Below are 20,984 nucleotides of genomic sequence, written 5' to 3'. Positions count from 1 at the left end.
TTGTGAGGTTTGCTGAGGAGATTGGAGGAATTGCTTGTAGGGCTTTGTTTGCTGATCTCGGGTTTCGTTGTGGATGGTGCTTTTGGAATAATGTCTTTAGGCAGTTGGGTTCGTTTTTATGTATGGTTTTGTGGATTATTGTGAGCATTTTGTGTTCAATACGTTTATCAATGAGTAGCCAGTGCAGATCTTTTAGTAATGGGGTGATGTGTTCTGATCTTTTGTGTCCAGTGAGAATTCTGGCTGTGGCATTCTGAAGAATTTGGAGGGGACGTGTGGTTGTTTTGGGAAGTCCTAAGAATAGTGAGTTGCAATAGTCGAGGCATGAGAAATTTAGAGATTGCAATATTTTCTGAATTCTGGTTGGTTTAGGAGTGGTTTTAGTCATTTAAGTATTGCGAGTTTGTAGAAGCCCTCTTTGGCTTTCAAGGTGATGTATTCCTTGAAGTTCATTTCAGGGTCGAGCCATATACCTAGGTCTTTTACGTTTTCTCGAAGTTTCATCATTGTGTTGTCGGTTAGAATTATGTTGTGGGGGGAGGGGGTTTGAGTTTTTTCTTTCGAGTAGGATGTATTCGGTCATGTCTAAGTTCAGGCAAAGTTTCATTTGATTTAAGATATTTTTTATGTTGGTAAGATATGTGGCATTCTCTATTGTGCTTGTTACAGGGATGATAAGTTAGATGTCGTCCGCATACATGTAATAGGTGATGCCGAGACTTGATATCAATTGGCATAGCAGTAGGATGTAGATGTTGAAGTGGGTTGCAGAAAGGGCGGATCCCTGTGGGACACCGGTTTCAAGAGGTATTGATTCTGAGAGGGAGTTGTTAATGGCTCCCTGGAATGATCTGTTTCGAAGGAAAGAGGAGAACCATGCTAGTATATTTCCTGTTATGCCTATTTCGGTTAGTCGTCTGCTTCAGATATCCCTTGGTTTTAGCTTGTGATAAAATAAACCGATAGACAGAAACCAAAAGTACATTTTATTGACCCACTTTCACTTCTTTTGCAGGAATCTCTTAAAGACACCATGTCCAAAGAGGCATAATAACCAATTGTAACTGCAAAATGTGGAAGGTCAAACTTATCAGTTCAGGGGGTAATTTTGGAGCTTCACGCATGTGTTAGTGAGAAAATATGCACAGAAGTTACACCAATTTTCAAAGTGGATTTGCGTTTGTAAGTCTGCTGTAAAAATGGTCAAGGCCAAACTACACACATACAATTATATCTGCTATGTGGCACGCATCATTTTGCCAAGAGAATTATTCACATACTTTAAAAACAAAAGATAATGTGCGTAAGTCCCAGCAGTACCTGCACTCCACCTCCTGGAATGCCTCTCCTCTTTGCAAGTAAACGTATGCACATATAGGGGCGGATTTTCAGAGCCCTGCTCGCGTAAATCCGCCCAAAACCGGGCGGATTTACGCGAGCAGGGCCCTGCGCGCCGGGAAGCCTATTTTACATAGGCCTCCCGGCGCGCGCAGAGCCCCGGGACTCGCGTAAGTCCCGGGGTTCTCGGAGGGGGGCGTGTCGGGGGCGTGTCGGGGGGCGGGCCCGGTCGTCGCGGCGTTTCGGGGGGCGTGTCGGCAGCGTTTTGGGGGCGGGTACGGGGGCGTGGCTACGGCCCGGGGGCGTGGCCGCGCCCTCCGTACCCGCCCCCAGGTCGCGGCCCGGCGCGCAGGAGTCCCGCTCGCGCGCGGGGATTTACGCCTCCCTCCGGGAGGCGTAAATCCCCCGACAAAGGTAGGATGGGGGTTTAGACAGGGCCGGGCGGGTGGGTTAGGTAGGGGAAGGGAGGGGAAGGTGAGGGGAGGGCAAAGGAAAGTTCCCTTCTAGGCCGCTCCGATTTCGGAGCGGCCTTGGAGGGAACGGGGGGAGGTAGCGCGGCTCGGCGCGCGCAGGCTATACAAAATCGATAGCCTTGCGCGCGCCGATCCAGGATTTTAGTGGATACGCGCGGCTCCGCGCGTATCTACTAAAATCCAGCGTACTTTTGTTTGCGCCTGGAGCGCAAACAAAAGTAGGCTGTTCGCGCTCGTCTGAAAATCTACCCCACAGTGTGTATGCACATAATTTTATGCACGCATCCATTATGCAGTTTTCTAAAGGGTCATTTCTGCTGGTAAAGCAATACTTTACCTGCAGAAGTCCATTGAAAATTACATTCCCTTCTTTGGACAAACCTCCGTGTATTCTTTTAGGGCAGCTTCCTTGTGGCCAACCTAATCTGATATGAGGCATTGTGTAAATTACTTGGATCACCATCTCATTTACCTTGGAAGTACATAGCTTAAAAATTAGGAAAATTAAATACACCCAAGGTCCATATTCAGAAGCATTTAGCCAGATAATTCAGAAGTTATTTGGCTAAATAAATATTTAGGCTCTTACCTTTACCTTGCTAAATTCTAGCTGGTTAATTTATCATCTGACTAAAATTTGGACTGATAAGTTAGGGGTGTTCCGGGGGGGTTACTGGCAGGAGCAGAGTTATTCGGATAAGTTATCCGGCTAACTCCAATACTCATAGTTAGCCAGCCAGGTAAGTTATCCAGCTAAGTCTGGTCATCCCGGAGACCTGCCCTAAAGTTAGCCAGATAGACATATCTGGTTAACTTTAGATTAGTCGGGTATGTTCAGCAACACACCCGGCCTGCTGAAGATACAGGGTAAGTCAGCTGGATAGTTTTTCCGGCTAACTAGTCAAGCCACACAATGGCTGAATATGATTATGTCCAGCTGCTTAACTTATTTATTTTTTTGGCAGTCCAAGACAGCATTACATGGTCAATGTCAATAATAAACATTAATCTTATTAGGAGCCAAGCATTTCACCTGAACTTTTTAAATATAATATACGTATGGGTCACATTTACTTCTGAATTCACTTGAATGAGACTGGGGATATAATAACAGTATGCTTCCTATGCATTTCCAGTATCAGGGAAACTTGGGGATAGCATGCATTCTTATTTCTGGGGACCAGGAAGGGCCAAGAGGATATTACCAAAGTGAAAGTGCTCCAGAGCCAGCTCCAGTTTGGAAGAAAATTTAGCAGTTGTGGCATCCAGGGTGGGAAAATGGGAGCTTCTGAAATTTCAGTGCAACAGCAAACATTTCTGTGGTGAAATTGGGCACATATATCTTGTTTCTCTGCTGCTAGGCTCTTTGTTAATTATATAAAGCCATCCTTGCAAAATGTTTGTATCCTTGTTTTCATGATTTCTCTGCTTATCTTCTTTTTCAGTACAAAAAGAAAGAAGATCAAATGACCTGCCATCCCTCCCAACCGTGGATAGGTTTAAGCAGGCTAAACTTTTAGCCGAAAGGGCAGCTAAGGTATAATTTTAGGCTTATTTTTAATACAGACCTCTTGCACAAGTTGGATCCAGAGTGCTAAGGGCAGAAAAGGGACAGAGGAGCTGTTTTAAGTTGCACTCCTCTGACACAGAACAAACAATTGCAAAAATTCTGTGTGAGCAGTTTGTAACTTGGCTGGCCAAGACAGTAGATAAAAAGCATCCTTTAATAAAAAGAGAACAAAAAAACCTGCATTTTTCTGGTTTGATTCAAAGTTTTGAAGACTTTAGGACTCATGCGAAGTCAGTGACCTTGTTTGAAGGTTTCATAAATGTTCTTACCTGAATTTCTTCATTTTTATCATTTTTGTAGCAAATGCTCATGGCTTTACAGTCACTTCTGCTACAAAGATCTTGCATATTTTGTTTCAGAAGCACTCTTTGATAGAATCACTACCTATTAGATTTTTTTTTTTTTTTTAAGATTACGCTTTTTGGCACTTCAAAGCAGATTACATTCAGGTACTGAAGGTATTTCCCTATCCCCAGAGGGCTTACAATCTAAGGCCTGGATTTATCAAAATGCAGTAAATATCGCATGCGATGGGAAAAGGGGTGTGTTTTATGGTAATAGGGAGTTTATCACAATTTGCACTAATACCTATGCGAAGAGCTAAGTTACCGCAAATTGCGATAACTTTTTTGCACTTTGAGATAAGTGGCAGAATGTGGTATTTCCTACATACAACCACTGGGGGGGGACCATGTTTACGAGAGAAAGAGACTAGCCATAATGCCCTGACCCTAGATAGGTATGTATATCTCTATGGGAGCCCACCTAGTAACTCGAGGTGAGGTTTAGGTATTAGTGTAGAGGTTAGGGACCACTTTGACATTCAATGAGAGACGTGCGAACAGAACAGTGCACTCTTTTGAACATTTGATGACCCTCGGAGTGAGGAAACTCATCCAAAGATGAGATTTGTGCAGTGTTCTCTCAACCTAGCTTGATGTTTCCCAGGTAGAGAGTCCATCAAATGTTCACAAGAGAGCACTGTTCTGTTCATAGTCTCACATTGAATGTCAAAGTGGCCCCTAACCCCTTACACTAATACCTAAACCTCACCTCGAGTTACTAGGTGGGCCTCCCATAGAGATATAAATTTGTATCTAGGGTGATGGCATTATGGCTAGTCTCTCTCCCTCCCCCTCCCTCCCTCCCCTGAGGTCTCTGATAGCTAGGAGGATGTTCTGGGAGCATCCACGAACTACATCGCAACAGGCGATCAGCCATAACACAAGCTATCGCACGGCTTAACACTCCTGAAAAAGTTGTAGTTAAAGCCGTGCGATAGGGCTTCGCAAAACAGTAAACCCAGTCCACTCCTCCTATTTTTTGGATTTGTATCGCAACATACAATATGGTGCTATCGCATGCGGCAATGGAGAGTAAAGTGAATTGCCCAAAGTCACAAGGAGCAACAGTGGGATTTGCTGTACTGTGCTGCCTGGGTGTGTTATAGAAACTGTTATATGTCCTCCAATATTTTCCTGTTTCCTCTCATCTTCACCTCCCCCCCCCCCCCCCCCCCCCATGTTGTATATCCATATCCAGATTTGAGTTTTCTATCCAGAGGCAGAGTTGGAGAGTGAGGGGTGGGAGACCATGGAGATGGACATGTGGGGGGAGTCCCTTACCCCCACCACCCTGCTAAGACCCAGAGTGCCATAACCGTGCCCCTCTGAAGTGAATGGCTGAAGCAGGCTCCCCCTTGACACAGTTGCACTCCTTTGTATGTGATGCCTTCAAGATTTAGCACCCTAGGCAATTTCCTATATTACCTATTCCTAAATCCAAGCCTGAGGTTTTCCTGCAATACAAAAATTGCTCCAGACTTGCCCTGGCTTTTCTGCCCCCTCCACCCCTGAAAATGTCTTACTTTGATAAGTTTGAAGCAGTTTTTGGATTGGAATCAAAGCTTGGCCGCTCCATAGGCTGTAGCATCTGATTATGTCCTATTACTGAGCGAGCAGAAGGCAGCTTCCTGAAGAATCACTTCTGGTGCTATCCTTTGACTGTTCGGTTGCATAGTGCTCTCCTTTCTCAGCAGCAGAGGGCTGATCTCAGCGAAATCTACGATCAGCGGGTAAAGGACTCCTGACAATTTCTTCTGTCGCTACTGCCAAACTTAATTCTGTCAGGGAAAGGGCTGTTTCATTAGCTGGTCCAGGTTTATGGAACTCACTACCCACTGAATTAAGGCTCCAGAGAGATTTAAAAGAGTTTAAGAAAGCACTAAAAACTAGGGATGTGCAGAGGAGCCACATACGTTTCATACGGATTCGTATTCGTCGGGGCCAGATACGTTGTATCCATTCAAAGGGCCCCCCCCCCGATCCGTTGATATGTGCCATTCTTATTCGTTTCCCTTTTATTTTAATTAACTACAACCCCCCCCCACCCTCCAAGACTTGCCTAAATTCCCTGGTGATCCAGCGGAGGTCCCGGAGCGTCTCCTGCCCTCCCTCCGTCTGCTGCTGGCGCCATCTTGTGCTCCTACCATGTGACAGTGGCCGACCAATGGCAGCGGTGTCCTCTGTGACATAGTAAGGGCAAAGGCTATCGGCGCCATTTTGATTGCTGGCAGCCGACGGCTCGAGTGCAGGAGATTGCTCCCGGACCCCTGCTGGACCACCAAGGACTTTTGGTGAGTCTTGGGGGACCCTCCTGACCCCCACAAGACTCGCCAAAAATCCCTGGTGGTCCAGCGGGGGTCCGGGAGCGATCTCTTGCACTCGAGCCGTCGGCTGCCAGCAATCAAAATGGCACCGATAGTCTTTGCCCTTACTATGTCACAGGGGCCACCGCTGCCACTGGTCGGCCCCTGTCACATGATAGGAGCACAAGATGGCGCCGCAGCCGATGGAGGGAGGGCAGAAGACGCTCCGGGACCCCCGCTGGACCACCAGGAAATTTAGGCAAGTCTTGGGGGGGGGGGGGTTTAAAATTGCCATTTTGACGGCCGCAATTCGTTGTATTTGTGGGAAATCGCAATACGTTTTGCGACGCGAATCCTGCCATATACGTTGCGGATTCGCAATACTTTGCAAATGGATGCACACCCCTACTAAAAACATGGATGTATATACAAGCATTTCAAGTAGAAGCCAGTTAGTAATTTTCTGTGTTATTATTATTTTATGTTAAAGAGTTTTACTTTTATATTTAGTATTTTAGTTGTTATGTATTTTTATTTTTTAAGTATTTATATGATAGATAATTTTTTACGATTGGTTTAAATTTTTATTGTATTTCGTTTTATTTTGAAACGTATTTTATGATTTATTTTAATTAAGAAACACTGTAAACCGGTGTGAAGGTATACACCAACATCGGGTATAGAAAATTAAGTAAATAAAAATAAAATAAAAAATTATATTTTTAATGTTATTTTTATTGCATTCACTAGTTATGTTTCAGCATCATCACTATATATAAATTAGCCTATATAACCAACGGGTGGGAGTGCAATTTTTAAAAGGATTTATTAACATCATAGTAAGTAGATGCTCTGGGGGCAAAGTTTAGGAAAAGATGTATGTGCATGCTTTTCATTATTGAAATTATACTTGCAAATCCACATACCCTCGAGCAAGTGTAACTTTGTGCATGTATGGCACAGGGCATTCTGCTGATTATTTGCAAATTTTCAGAATGGATTTATGGGCAACGCTTGGACAACTATAATGGTGGCATGCAGCACTAGTGGCAAGCCCCCTGATAAAGTGCATCAGTGCCCTGTGGGCCTGGCACCCTGGGCAGTTGCTTGCCTCTTCTGACAGCCCTGGTTCTCCCCTCTTTCACTCCTTCCCTGCCCAGCATGCTTCTGACCTAACGTGTGAAAGAGAGAGGGAGCATGTATGAGTGAGTATTGTTTGTATGTGACAGAATGAATGTAAATTTACATGTGTCTGAGAGAGGGACACAGGAAAACATTTGTCACCCACCAACACCCCCTAATAATCCACGAGATAAGAAATAGGGAGCAGCTGAATGGAGGGGGTTCCCCTTCATTCTCTTGAGAGACTGGAAGAGAAATTGTTACATGTGTGCATCTTGTCAATTCATTATTGCCCTTTAATGCATACACAGATACAGTGTTTAGCCAGTTCACTGGCAGGATCTAAAATTTATGCAAATGAGGGACACCATCTCTCTTCTCCCGCCCCCGGTCCTCAAATGTCCAGTCCTGATCTGTGGAAATGTTGGCGACTCTACCCACACCCACATGAGGATGACTTTCTTTTATATATATTATGATGTGAACAAAGCTGGATTTTCACCCTACAAACAGCTCACTCTGCTGGTCTCAATTTAGAGATCAAATGGCTGCCCTGTATTGAATTCCCTTTGACAGTATTTGTATTATGGGTGTCTAATTGTCCCTCCCTGCCAATCCTTTTTTCAATTGGCTATATCGACCCTGTGATAATGTGGTACCTTTTTTTGTCTTTTAAAACCTGTTTTGTATGTTCTGTGTTTGCTGCCTGACAAGCTAATACATACTTTCCTAGCATGTAGCCAGATGAACTCAGGACCCAGTGGGTTATGTGCTCTTCTGCTAGCAAATAGGAGAGGGAGTCAGATTTCAAAGCTGACGTCACCCTAGATATACCCCTTTAGTGACCTCAGCTCCTCAGTATCTCTCCATCTCCTAGCAGACGAGGACACTATCCCACACACTAGCACAGCGTTAGAGAAATTGCAAAGAAGACATTTTTTACCTTAAAGAGGATCAAGCTCCACTCTCCTTCGTTGATACCTAAGGGTCCCTCCCCCAGTTGAGAATTCCTGAGGTGATTGTCGATATCCCTCAGAAGTGTGCCTTGGTCCGGTAGCCAGCTCCTGGCGTGGGCTTAGCCACTAGAGCAGCTGAAAGGCAGTGAGTGCATAACAGAGCACGGCGGTGAAGGTTAAGCCCTCTACCCCTGCAGCTGGACACCGTTCCTGCACGCGACCGGTAAGCGCCAAGACCAGGTAAGCAGAAAACTTTAGCTTAAGGTCTCTGGTCTCCCGGGCTCAGAGTGCCGTTCCGACTCCGTTTTTCATCCGGCGAGGTAAAAGGGAGCACCGATCGGGTTGAGCAGCCTTGGTTGGGCTAGATCCCGGTCCGGTGCAGGGGTCCAGACACATGGAGACCCTTGGTGGTGCCATCTTTCACACGGGGGGCATTGGCGCCATCTTCCCTCCTTGGCCATCGGTAGGCGCAGGGCAAGCCGGACAGTCAATGCGCCCAACTTGCGTGCCGCTGGCATAGCCACGCGCGTGCATACATGCACACACTCACAATAGCGTGCATATCGAAGCACATTACCTGTGCGTCTATACACAGAGGCAATGGCATTGGCAAAGAAGCTCAGAAGGCACCTCTTTGCACAGCATGCGACATCAGAGCTGCACAGCCTGAACTGGACTCCTGCCTGTGTCATTATTGCAAAGAAGCCCGGGGGGGGGGAACCGAAGCCTAGTCCTTCAGTCTGAGAATGGGTCTGGAACTACTCCATACGACAGCACCCCGAACCTATGCTTCTCCGAAATGGCATCTCCCCAAGAGGGCATTTCAGGGGCCCCTACTCTGACTCCCCCTAGGGCTAATATGGACCCAGGGGCCTTCTCCTGGTTGGAATTTTTCTAGGGGCTGCAAGCCTTCGTTCATGTGCAATCAGCCCTGCCTGTGACCCAGGTGGAACCCCAGCTGGGAGCACCTGACCCTCCCGGCCCTGCTTGGGTGCCTCAAGACATGCCTCTTCTCACCAAGAATTTTCCTGACAGGGACCAGCAAAATACGGGGCGTTATTCCATCTATTTTATTGTTCCCAAGAAAGAAGGATCATTCCGACCCATCTTGGACTCCCAAGGGATCGACGCCCTCATCCAGACCTGGCCAGAAGATGACTTACTGTACGCCTTTCCCCCATGGCTGCTACTGGGCAAGATCATCCGCAAGATAGAGCACCACAGAGGATTAGTACTACTTGTGGCCCCAGATTGGCTAAGACGCCATTGGTATGCAGACATGCAAAGACTCCTTGCAGGGAGCCCTCTGTGCCTACCTCCACACAGGGACCTTCTCCAGCAGGGCCCAATTCTTCACGAAGATCCGTCTCGATTCTCTCTTACGGTCTGGCCCTTGAGAAGACTCACCTGAAGAAGCATGGTTTTTCGAAGGCGGTGATCGCCACCCTGCTCCGCGCGCAGAGGTTCTCAACATTTCTGGCACACATACGAATCTGGAGGATATTCGAAGCCTGGTGCGAGGACTGCGGGGTATTCCCAAGAACGGCCAAGATTCCCATGATTCTGGAATTTCTACAGGACAGTATGAAGAAAGGGTTGTCATTCAACTCACTCAGAGTTCAGGTAGCAGCCCTCTCCTGCTTCAGAGCCGAAGAGAATGGAATCCGTCTGTCAGCTCATCCGGACTTGGCCCATTTCCTAAAAGGGGTTAAGCAACTTCGACCATCCCTAAAGTGGCCGGTCCCCCTAGGGAACCTCAATCTGGTATTGGATTTTCTAGCGGGGGCTTCCTTCAAACCAATGCTCAGTCTGTCACTATGCCTTTTAACATTGAAGACTGTATTCCTAGTGGCAATATGTTCAGCCTGGCGCATCTCTGAGCTACAGGCACTATCCTGTTGGGACCCGTTCCTTAGGTTCACTCCAGGAATGATACAGCTTTGCACCGTCCCCTCCTTCCTACCGAAAGTGGTCTCAGAGTTTCATTTGAACCAAGCCATCTCCCTACCATCTCCAGATGAACATAAGGACTCGGAAGACTCCCACCTTCTTCGCTATCTAAATGTAGGCGGACTCCTGATACGATACCTGGAACAATCGGAACCGGTGCGCAAAACGGATCGCTTGTTTGTTCTCAGCGGGACGAATCAAGGCGAAGCGACCTCGCGAGCGACCATAGCTCGCTGGATCAAAGAAGTAATCAAGGCAGCCTACATAGAGGCAGGAAAGCCCTTACCCCTGCAGGTCAATGCTCATTCTTCTAGGGCCCAGGCAGTATCTTGGGCAGAAGCCAAACTGCTGTCGCCCGCCGAGATCTGTCTAGTGGCGATGTGGTCCTCCCTACACACCTTCTCCAGGTTCTACCGCCTGGATGTCCAGGCTCGAGAAGACGCAGCCTTCGCAAGGGCAGTACTAAGTGGGCCATGGGCAGCCTCCCGCCCTGTCCAGGAGTAGCTATTGTACATCCCACTGGTCCTGAGTCTATCTGGCTACACGCTAGGAAATGGAGAAATTACTTACCTGATAATTTCGTTTTCCTTAGTGTAGACAGATGGACTCAGCATCCTGCCCACAGCTGCCCAGAAGAAGCACCAAGGAAGAACCAGAGAAGCGAACCTCGATGCTATACAAATGCGGGTAAGCTAATGCCTACCCCTAGTCCAGGGCACCTGCAATATGACTGGCATCAGCGTTAAGTGCTAATCAAGTGTTAATCAAGTTTTTAATCAAGTTGGTTGTAGTTAGCCAATATATATATGTCCACAATGGCTTTTCTAAGAGGATACTGAGGAGTTGAGGTCACTACAGGGTGACGTCAGCTTTGAAATCTGACTCAGTCTCCCATCTGCTAGCAGAAGAGCACATAACCCACTGGTCCTGAGTCCATCTGTCTACACTAAGGAAAATGAAATTATCAGGTAATTTCTCCAATATGTTTAATTTTGAATAAGTTTGCCTGACCTAATTCTGTCATTAAGTTTCCTTATGTTACTATATTGATTTATTAATGCATTTTTTATATACTGTCACTCTTACGTGTTCTCAGTGTCTCCCAAAACAGATCTGTTTTGGGAGACGCTGAGAACACGTAACAGAGTGACAGTATAAAAAATTGACTACATTGAATATTTGCCCCTGATGAAGCAGTATAAGAAACATGAGCCGTGTCGGGCATCATGATGAATGATCACTCTTTCAAATGTTTTTGATCACTCTACTTCTAAGATAAGTGTTATTCACTGTTGGAAAATTCTTAATAAGTGTGATTCACTAAGTTAAAAAATATAATCGAGACCTATGATTATAAAAATGGAAATGGAAAAACCACAATACAAATAATAATGTGGTAAATTCCTAATGAACCTTAGTGTGGGTTATTAAGTTATAAGCTCCTCTAATCAATATATGAGGTCTTGATTATTATATATAAAGATATTCCCAACGAGTATTGGGTGGTTTATGTTTTGGTTGTGTTATGAGATATACCTAATCGGCAGTTAATTAAGTAAAATTGGCAAATATTTTACATCAGATGTTCTTTCTCTAAATTGAAGATGCTGTGCAGCCTTGAATAAAGACATTATAAACAGCATTTTCTTTTTAATGGACTATATTTGACTTGCTACATCCTCCGAAATCTGTGATTATTAGCATGGTCATTAGTCTATACTAAAGCAAGTTACATCTTTAGTGCTTCTGACCCTAAGAGTTTCTCCATATTAGGTCTGTGGAGGTTGAAAGTCCTTTGCAGAATTGGCCACATGGTCAGTTTTGTTTGAACAACTTCTAAACTTGGGTTTGTTTGTCTTTCTCTATTTCAGACAAGGAAAATCTTCACTATCTATGGTCACTACCCAGTAATCCGTGCCAGTTTAAGGAAGAGAGGATGGGTGGAGAGGACCTTCCCTGCAATTCCACCTGATATAGGGAAGACAGGCAGTGATATTTATGAGGTCGAAGATGCAAATGGTAAGGAGCACGATGGTCTATCTAACCAGCTTCCATCTGGGAGCCATAGGTGAAAGAAAAATGTGTTGCAATTTGTTATGATTACAGTTAATGTTTTCCTTTGAGATCAAATTAAACAAAGAGTCACCCCATGGAGAGAAAATGTGTTTATGGTTCCAGTGTGCCCCTGAAGAGTGGGGTCCAAGGTTTCATTCATCTCTAGTGCTGCGAGTCTAACCTCTGCAGATTGGCCAAGCCCTGCCAATCTGGAGAGTGAAAGCTGGTCACAGGACATAAACCAATATATCCCCAATGCATTTAAACTCACAGAAACATAAAGACATAGCATATGTTGGCAGATACAGTGCCTTGTAAAATTCTTCACACTCTACATTTTTCACTTTCTGTTGTCTAAAAAATGCATTAACATAAGAGTCTGATCCATGGATCTTTACATTTTTCATCGATTAGCAAGCTGAATTAGCCCTGCTATTTGGGTGATGTCATCGGACGGCGCACCTGATTGGGCATTTTCTTCAAAGATCAAAGTCTTTTGTGCTGCACATGTGCGGTGCTTCCCGCGCGCAGCTCACGGCTCCTCAGGGGCAGTTATTTTTCTTCCACGCTCGGGCATGGATGCATTTCTTCTCTTCTCCTCAAGCAACTAAAAAAAACCCGACAACAGCACTTTCAATGCTCATATGGCCGCAAGAAAACCCAGATTTAAGTATTGTCAGTGCGGACACATAATGTCAGTCATTGATAATCATAATAACTTACATCTGTTTGGGCCCGGCCATAACCAAGCATCATGTCAGGATTGCGGACGCATGTCCCCAAGAGCCCAAAGACAAAGGGCCGCTAAAATAGCGAGCTTTCAACGGGATCACTCTCCATATTCAGGCTCATATGACCCCACTCCAGGATGTTCGATTCAATCCTCCCCAGGGTCCAGGATAGTCTCATAATCTACCCAGACGTTCCTCCTCGACTGAACTGAGACCAAAAAAGCATAGACGCACATCGGATTTGACAAAGGTAAAAAAAAAAAAAAAAGAACCAGGTAGAGGGTGGTCCCAACTCATGTGAGCTGTATGCGCTGCAAGAAACCTGACGCATGACAACAACCGGTACAACCGACTAAGCTGGATACTGCTTCAAAAAAGAGAGACTATGCACTGATGCCATCCGGCGCACGTAAGCCGAAGCATTCCACCTCGGCACAAACTGTCGCGTCCAGGCAAACATGACGTGATGACGCACTCCCATTATCATGATGCATCAATGCATACTCAGCACAAAAACCACGGCGCACTGACGCAATTGCGCCATCTAAATCCTCCCATGCAGGAACAACATAGAACGACTCATGCGTCGTTCAAGCATAAAGATAAACCCCATCAAGGGCTCATCTTACAAAAAACCCCATTTTGGATATACTATCAAATCCTCCTTGGGTCTCCCCTCAAAATACATTCTCTTGATAAGTTCAACCTCTTCACAAAGTGGTCGATCTCAATGCTCAGGACTTTCTTCTCGTTCCCATCATAGATCAGCACATTTACAGGAGGAACTTATACCAAGAATCTTACCTCTTCGACAGGAGGATGTCTCTTGGCCCCCCCCCACCCCCAACCTCCTTCAGACATCCTTCTTGCAGGCATACACCGCAAGAAGTTACCTCCAAAAATTTCACAACAAACTCAAACTCAAAAGGACCAAGGCGATACCAATACATTCCGTTCCTAGGAGACCATAAATCAAATATCTGTGATTATTACAAATCTTTTTTCATCCTTGCATCCACAAGTCTCTCCATCACATTTTCCTGGTCCAACAGGAGAAAAGGCGCACCCTATCACTCCTACATCACCATGCTCTCCCGATCCTCAGCAGCCTACAGAGAAAATCCATTCAACTCATTCCACACCGCAGGATTCACCCGGCGTCCACTCTCCTGACAGCTCCACTGGTATTCCCTCCAATCCGCCAGAGGAACTACCTGACCATACATCTCCACCCGAAGACCTTACTCTCGTTTTATTGAGAAACTGGGTACCCTCCTCGGAGTTAAAATTAGAAAATTACCAGACCTCAGATGGGAGGTCTTTTGGTATTCTAAAAATTTTAGATGTTCCCGCTAAACCATCAGCATTACCACCTCATAAATTATTGGACTCTTTTTATCAAAAATCTGGGAGTCCCCTCAGCAACAGCTCCAGTCTCTAGAAAATTAGATCTGAAATTCAGATTTAAAAAATCTAACATTTACAGAGTGGTTCAGCTTCCACATGCATCAATCGTTGTGGAATCAGCTATGAAGCACACTAAGAAAACCAAACTACGTGCCTCAACTCCTCCTGTAAGGGATCATAGGATTCTAGACGACTACGCCAAAAAATCTTTTCAAAGCGCAATGTTCACTTCTTGCAAACAGCAGCATCAATTCTACATAGTCCAATATCTTTATGAATCCCTCCAACTGTTGAAACTGTATCTTCATTCAGATACAGGTCAGCCTATCTCACCTCAGCCTTTCTATGACATGGAAGGAGAGTCTCAGACATATTCTAAGGGCAGTACATGAATCTTTAGAAACATCAGCCAGAACATCTACCATATCCATTGCAGCTTATCGCATGGCATGGCTGCGTTCCAGTTCTATTAGAGAAGATGTTCATGAAAAACTGGCAAACCTTCCTTGTGTAGGAGGCAATCTGTTCAGAGACAAATGTAAGGATATGGTAGCTCAATTAAAAGATCAAAACATAGCAGTCCAATCTCTCTCAGGATCCGTAGATCTACAATCCTCATTTAGGCGCTACTTTCAAAGAAAGCCTACATTTTCAGAGAAGGTCATACAAAACTTACAATCCATATAGAACGCAACAGATCCAACTTCACCAACTACCTCATTCACAACCTCAAATAATTCAAGCTAGACCTCACCAGAGAGAAAGGAATCAACAAAAATCAATTCAAACCCCTCTTCAAAAACCTTCACAATCTTTTTGAGGATATCTCAGCCACAGCCAGAATTACTGATCGGGAGCCGAATTCAACATTACTTCCCAGAATGGCAAAAAATCACCTCAGATCAATGAGTGCTCCAAATTGTGAAAGAGAGATACCATCTCAATTTTATCTCCAAACCTCAACTTCCTCACCTCTCCACCAGAGCGACGGATATTTCCACCACTCACATACTAGAGCAAAAACTACAAACACTGCTACAACATCAAGCCATCCAACTAATCCTGAAGAACAAGATCAATTCGGGGTTTTATTCCCAATACTTCTTCATCCCGAAATGCTCAGGTGGTCTCTGTCCAATTCTAAACCTTTGACACCTAAACAAGTTCTTTGAAAGGAAAAATTTAAGATGACATCCCTCAAATTAGTTCTTCCATTCATACAACAGAACGAATGGATGTGTTCTCTAGACCTCAAGAATGCATATACTCACATCCTGATACAAACCTCCTGCTGGCAGTTCCTTTGCTTCCAGGTGAACTCCATACACTACCAATATAAGGTTCTCCCCTTTGGTCTTTCCTCCACTCCCAGAGTCTTCACCAAATGTCTAGCTGTGGTAGTGGCCCACTTACAGCGACAGGGAATTAATCTATTCTGATAGCTGAATGATTGGCTAATAGTTTCCTCTGACCAAGACTTCTTATCTCAACACCTGAAGAAAGCAATCACGTGTCTAGAATCTCTGGGATTTCTAATCAATTACAAGAAATCGGTACTCAAACTGACCAAATTATCCAATTCATAGGGGCAAAGATAAACACTCTACAAGCTTGTGCGTTCCTCCCCCAAGAGAGAATACATCAATTTGCTTCACCTTGCTACGGATCTACTATCAGCAACAAATTCAACTGCCCACCAAATTCAGATTTCTCTGGGACACTTAGCAGCAGCAGTTCACATAGTCCCTCCCCCCACCTGACTCCATATGCGTCGTCTTCAATGGGGGTTGAAAACTCAGTGGATTCAGTTCCTGATGCCCATGTCAAAAAAGATAACAATCACAGACTCCATGGCATAGGAAATCAACTGGTGGTTAAATTCAAATGATCTAACAGTGGGATCTCCTCTTCAGGACCCAGTACATGACTTAATTCTAACAACAGATGCCTCAACACAAGGTTGGAGAGCACATCTACTGCATTACAAAACACAAGGACTATGGACACAAGTCAAAAGATTATATCCAATCAGTCTTTTGGAGCTCAGAGCCATGAGGTATGCACATCTATTGGGAGGTCACACCTTGACACACAAGGACGATCAAGTTGCAATGTCTACATAAACAAACAAGGAGGGTCAGGTTCCTGGACTCTTTGCAGGGAAGCCATCTGGATATGGGACTGGGGTCTCCAAAATTCAATATTGCTAAAGGCCACCTATTTACCAGGTTTAGCCAACACGTTAGCGGATCACCTCAGCAGAATATTTCACCCCCACGAAAGGTCACTGAACCAAATGGTTGCAGACAAAATATTCCTCCAGTGGGGTCACCCTTGGATAGACCTTTTTGCAACGGAACAGAATCTAAAAGTTCGACAATTTTGCTTAGTACATCCCAGCCCCTTCAGGTACAGAAAGGATGCTTTTCTGATGTCATGGTCACAGGGTCTTCTTTATGAATTTCCCCCAATTCCTCTCATATCAAGGACAGTTCATAAACTGATTCAAGATCAATCACGAATGATACTCATAGCTCCGGCATGGCTGAAATAATCCTGGTATGCTTATCTAGTGTAGTACTCAGAGACACAGCCTTGGAATCTTGGTCAAGATCCAGATCTCCTGACACAAGAAGACGAAACCCTACTTTACCCCTCCACGTCTCTCTTCACCTAACAGCATGGATGTTGGAATGCGAGATCTTAAAGGACCTCACTCTTTCAGAGGATATTCAACACATCATTGTAGCATCAAGAAAACCATCAACATGGAGAAATTACTCCTTCAAATAGAAAAGGTACACTATGTGGTGCCACATTCACAGAGTTGCACCCTTTTTCTTCATTGCCTACAGAAATTCTGACCTACTTGCTTCATCTTTCCAAGTCAAGCTTGGTTACTTAGTCAGTAAGGGTACACTTAAGTGCCATAGCGGCTTATCATGAAAGACTTAATGGCACTTCCATAGCCTCACATCCTTTAATAACTCGTTTCATAAAAGGACATTTCAATCTCCACCCTCCACTCCGAAAACCTCTGGTTCTGTGGGACCTAAACATAGTCTTATCACACTTAATGAAACCTCCATTCGAACCACTACAATCATCTCATTTGAAGTATTTAAATTGGAAGGTGGTTTTTCTAGTTGCAATAACTTCAGCTCGCAGAGTAAGTGAACTTTCAAGCCTTAGTTCATTACTCACCTTACCTGCAATTTTTTCTTGGCAAACCAGTTCTAAGAACTGATCCAAAATTCCTGCTTAAGGTAGTATCAGCTTTTCATATCAATCAAAGCATTATGTTTCCAATATTCTTCCCTAAGCCTCATGCTAACAAAGGGGAGTCTTAACTCCATACACTGGTCTGCAATACAGCACTAGCATATTATAAACAAAGGACTCAACCTTTTCGCAAATCTTTGCAATTGTTTTTATCCTTCAACCTGAACTTGCTAGGGGTTGCAGTGTCAAAACAAATTATATCCAACTGGATCTCAAACTGCATTCAGTTCTGCCAAAACTCACCACAAATCTGTAGAGCTGCGACTTGGTCTTCAGTTCATACCTTCACAGCTCATTACTGCTTAGACCACTCAGCAACTTTAGACAGCATGCTTGGTCAAGCAGTCCTATCCTGTGCTTTAGATCAGAAAACCATGTCCACCAAGGAGTAAAAAAAAAAACAAACAAAAAGAATTGTGCAGCATGAGACAACAAGTATCAAAAATCACTACTTTGTTCCATACCTGCACTTCTTACACATATGCTTGGGGACTTTACACTTCTTACACATATGCTAATTCAGCTTGCTTATCGATGGAAAAGAGTAAGTTTGCTTACCGTAAATGGTGTTTTCCGTAGATAGGATGAATTAACCATGCTTCCTGCCCTCCTCCCTGGACATATATGTTCTGCTTTTTACTGTACATCCAAAACATCATAGCTTGGAGATCAACTGCCGCTGAGGAGCTGCAAGCTGCGTGCAGGAAGCTGCGTGCAGGAAGCACCGCACATGCGCAGACAAAAGACTTTGATCTTTGAAGAAAATGTCCGATCCGGTGCGCCATCCGATGTCACCCAAATAACATGGCTAATTCATCCTGCTATCTATGGAAAACACCATTTACAGTAAGCAAACTTGCTCTTACATTCCATGTGGGGTGATGTCATCCAGGAGCACTGAATGGATTCATATCTCCAAGCTAGTAGAGCTTTGAGCTCAACTGAACATGTGTTGGAGTTCCTGAATGGGGGTTGCCTAATGATTTTTCTCTGTCATTTTTTTCCAAGCACAGCACGGATATGAACTCTATCTCTCCTATATTTTTTCTCAAAAAATCCTTATATCCCTCTCAGAGTGATATTTTTACTTCAGTTTCTTATTTAGTTGCTTCACTACCTCTACAGCCCCACAACCACACTTTTCAGTGGTACAAAACAAAAAATGTAGCATAAGGGGCATGTGGAAAGCTAAACTCATGGAACTTTATCATTTGGAATATGGATCATTATATCAACGTTTTACTCCCCAAAAAAAACTGTTTAAAGAGATATGGTATACTTTTTACAATCACATGACTGATTATGCTCATAGGAGTGCCCCATTGGGGAATGACTGAGATATATCCCGGTTTTCTTTCTTTTTTTTTTTTCTTCCAATGCTTCATTTTCTCTTTTGTTTTGGGATACCTTTTAAAACCAAGGACATCCTTATTTAAGTGATCCGGACGCACATCCGCTTGGAGAAGAATGGAAGGACCAGCGTGCTTATCTAGGATGTTTGCTTGAGGACTCGATTGTCAACTAAGTGATATAGAGGCAGGGGAGTGGGGGGATAGGGGAAGGGCTTGGGGGGGAACAATTGTAAAAAATGAGGAGGCTGTACAAAGAGTGAGTTGTGATGTTTATCTTTTTATTGTATGATGACAGCATCCCCTAATAAAAAGTATTTGAAAAAAAAAATATAGCATAATGAGGAAATGTGGCCTTCTCTTCCACCATGTCCTGTCAGAAGAAGATGGCAACTATGGAAAGCGATTTCAAAAGTTGTATTTGTGGGAGGAGTATGTCCCTCACCGATGGCCATGAATTGTGTTATTGGTGCTTCAGCCCAGAACACGATATAAAAAACTGTTATACCTGTGGATGGATGTCCGTGCAATTCACATTGAGGAACTGAATAAATCTGTCCAGAATTGTAGTAGGTCCTCATCCCTCATTTGGCTTGCTGGAAAAGGAATTGAGCAGGAGCTCCTCAACGTCACCTCCGTCTACTCAGGCCAAAGCTGCAAGGTGAAGTTCCACCACCTTGCATTGAAGACAAAGTGGCATGAATCACTGGAGCTAGCGCAACCTGCATTGAAGAAGCATAAACATTCTAAGCGTAGTTCATCGGCACTGGTGCCATCGACCTGGTCATCAGCACCAACAATACTGGTGACCCATAGTGCACTGACTTGCCCAATGCAACCTGCAATGATGCCATTGACACATCGAAGTACTCTATGCACCAAAGAGCTTGATGCACAAAACTCCATGCTAGCCCCCATGGAACAGTCCTAATCAGAAGCTGCAGATAGGTTTTTCTTCACCCTCTGCAGCATCTGAAGATGGCCCATGGCCTATTTCTGGGAGCACCTGCTAAAGGGGTGGGGAGGGGGGGGGGGGTTACACATACAAGCAAATGCATCATTTATTAAAATTCATAATGCTAAGAAACCCATTAGCAGTAACTTTGCAACCTGACTTGTATTTGCGTACCAGAAACAAAGACCCCCTATATTTCTAGTGGACAATTTATTTTGAGATGCAACATCTGCTTTCACATTATCAGATGTATTGCAGCTTAAATTTATCATTTTGTTCATCATATTTCTAAAATGAGCTCCTGCAGGAAAAATTAGCACTTAGATAATTGTGAATAGTATATTTGTTGACCCTTCTCTGCCTTATTTTTGCAGGTAAGCTTTGTATCCTTGATAACAGAGGATGGACTACTAAGCAGTTGACAGAATGCAGTCAGATAGAGAGAGGCAAAATTCAAGGTAAGGATATTTTTCCTCTTGTCTTGATTTTACTAGAACTTTAAGATTGGAAGGATATCAGTGCAGAAGGTATTGTTGCAGCAAGACTTCTTCCCTGAGACTTATGAAAAAAAGTATTGTGATGGAACGGTGGCATGTGCCAGCATCTTACATCTACCCCACCCACTACTTTCTTAACCACTCCCAAGCCAAACTGAAGAGCCTGCATTTTGATCTCTTTGATTCATGCTGTAGGCTTGAGTAGAACCAGGAAAAGGAAAACTTTTTGGAGACCCGTTTTGTTGATATTTTGCCTAGGGGCTTCTTGGTACAAACCAAAGAAATTGTCCATTTCATCAAGCTAGTCTAAAACTGTTACAAGATATATAGCAGAATTAACTGATCCACATGATCTGACTGAAGCCGCAACATGAATTATTCTGCTGTGGCCTAGCTGTAGTAAGCAGAGAAGCCATCACTTACATCCTGGAAAATGTCTATTTTGTGACTAGGACAAGAGAAGAAGAAAAAGAATCAAGCTACTTCTCAACAACAGAATAGTTTAGAATTATTGCATGGAGTACACACATGCATTAATTTCCTTGAACACTTTTCAAATTCTCAGTTTACTTAACTTGCTAAATTCCCATGTCAGTGTCCATAAGGTATATTTGTTTGTTTAAAATTATTTATCTACTGCCACTCTAAAGAT

At 44.2% G+C, this 20,984-nt stretch overlaps 1 protein-coding gene across 6 annotated transcripts in view; it reads left to right on the top strand.

Annotated features, from left to right (window-relative positions):
• TTLL8 (tubulin tyrosine ligase like 8) overlaps window positions 1-20,984 on the top strand; it is a 545,909-nt gene that overhangs the window by 54,165 nt on the left and 470,760 nt on the right. For all 6 annotated transcript variants that reach the window (XM_029615311.1, XM_029615310.1, XM_029615309.1 and 3 more), the window contains exons 3-5: window positions 3,257-3,348; window positions 11,928-12,075; window positions 20,210-20,293. In XM_029615311.1, the coding sequence (XP_029471171.1) occupies window positions 3,257-3,348; window positions 11,928-12,075; window positions 20,210-20,293 (324 nt within the window). The remainder of the gene's footprint in view (window positions 1-3,256; window positions 3,349-11,927; window positions 12,076-20,209; window positions 20,294-20,984) is intronic.

This window comes from Rhinatrema bivittatum, chromosome 9 (assembly GCF_901001135.1).
Source record: "Rhinatrema bivittatum chromosome 9, aRhiBiv1.1, whole genome shotgun sequence".
NCBI lineage: Eukaryota > Metazoa > Chordata > Amphibia > Gymnophiona > Rhinatrematidae > Rhinatrema > Rhinatrema bivittatum.
This window is presented reverse-complemented; position numbering and strand designations above follow the sequence as displayed.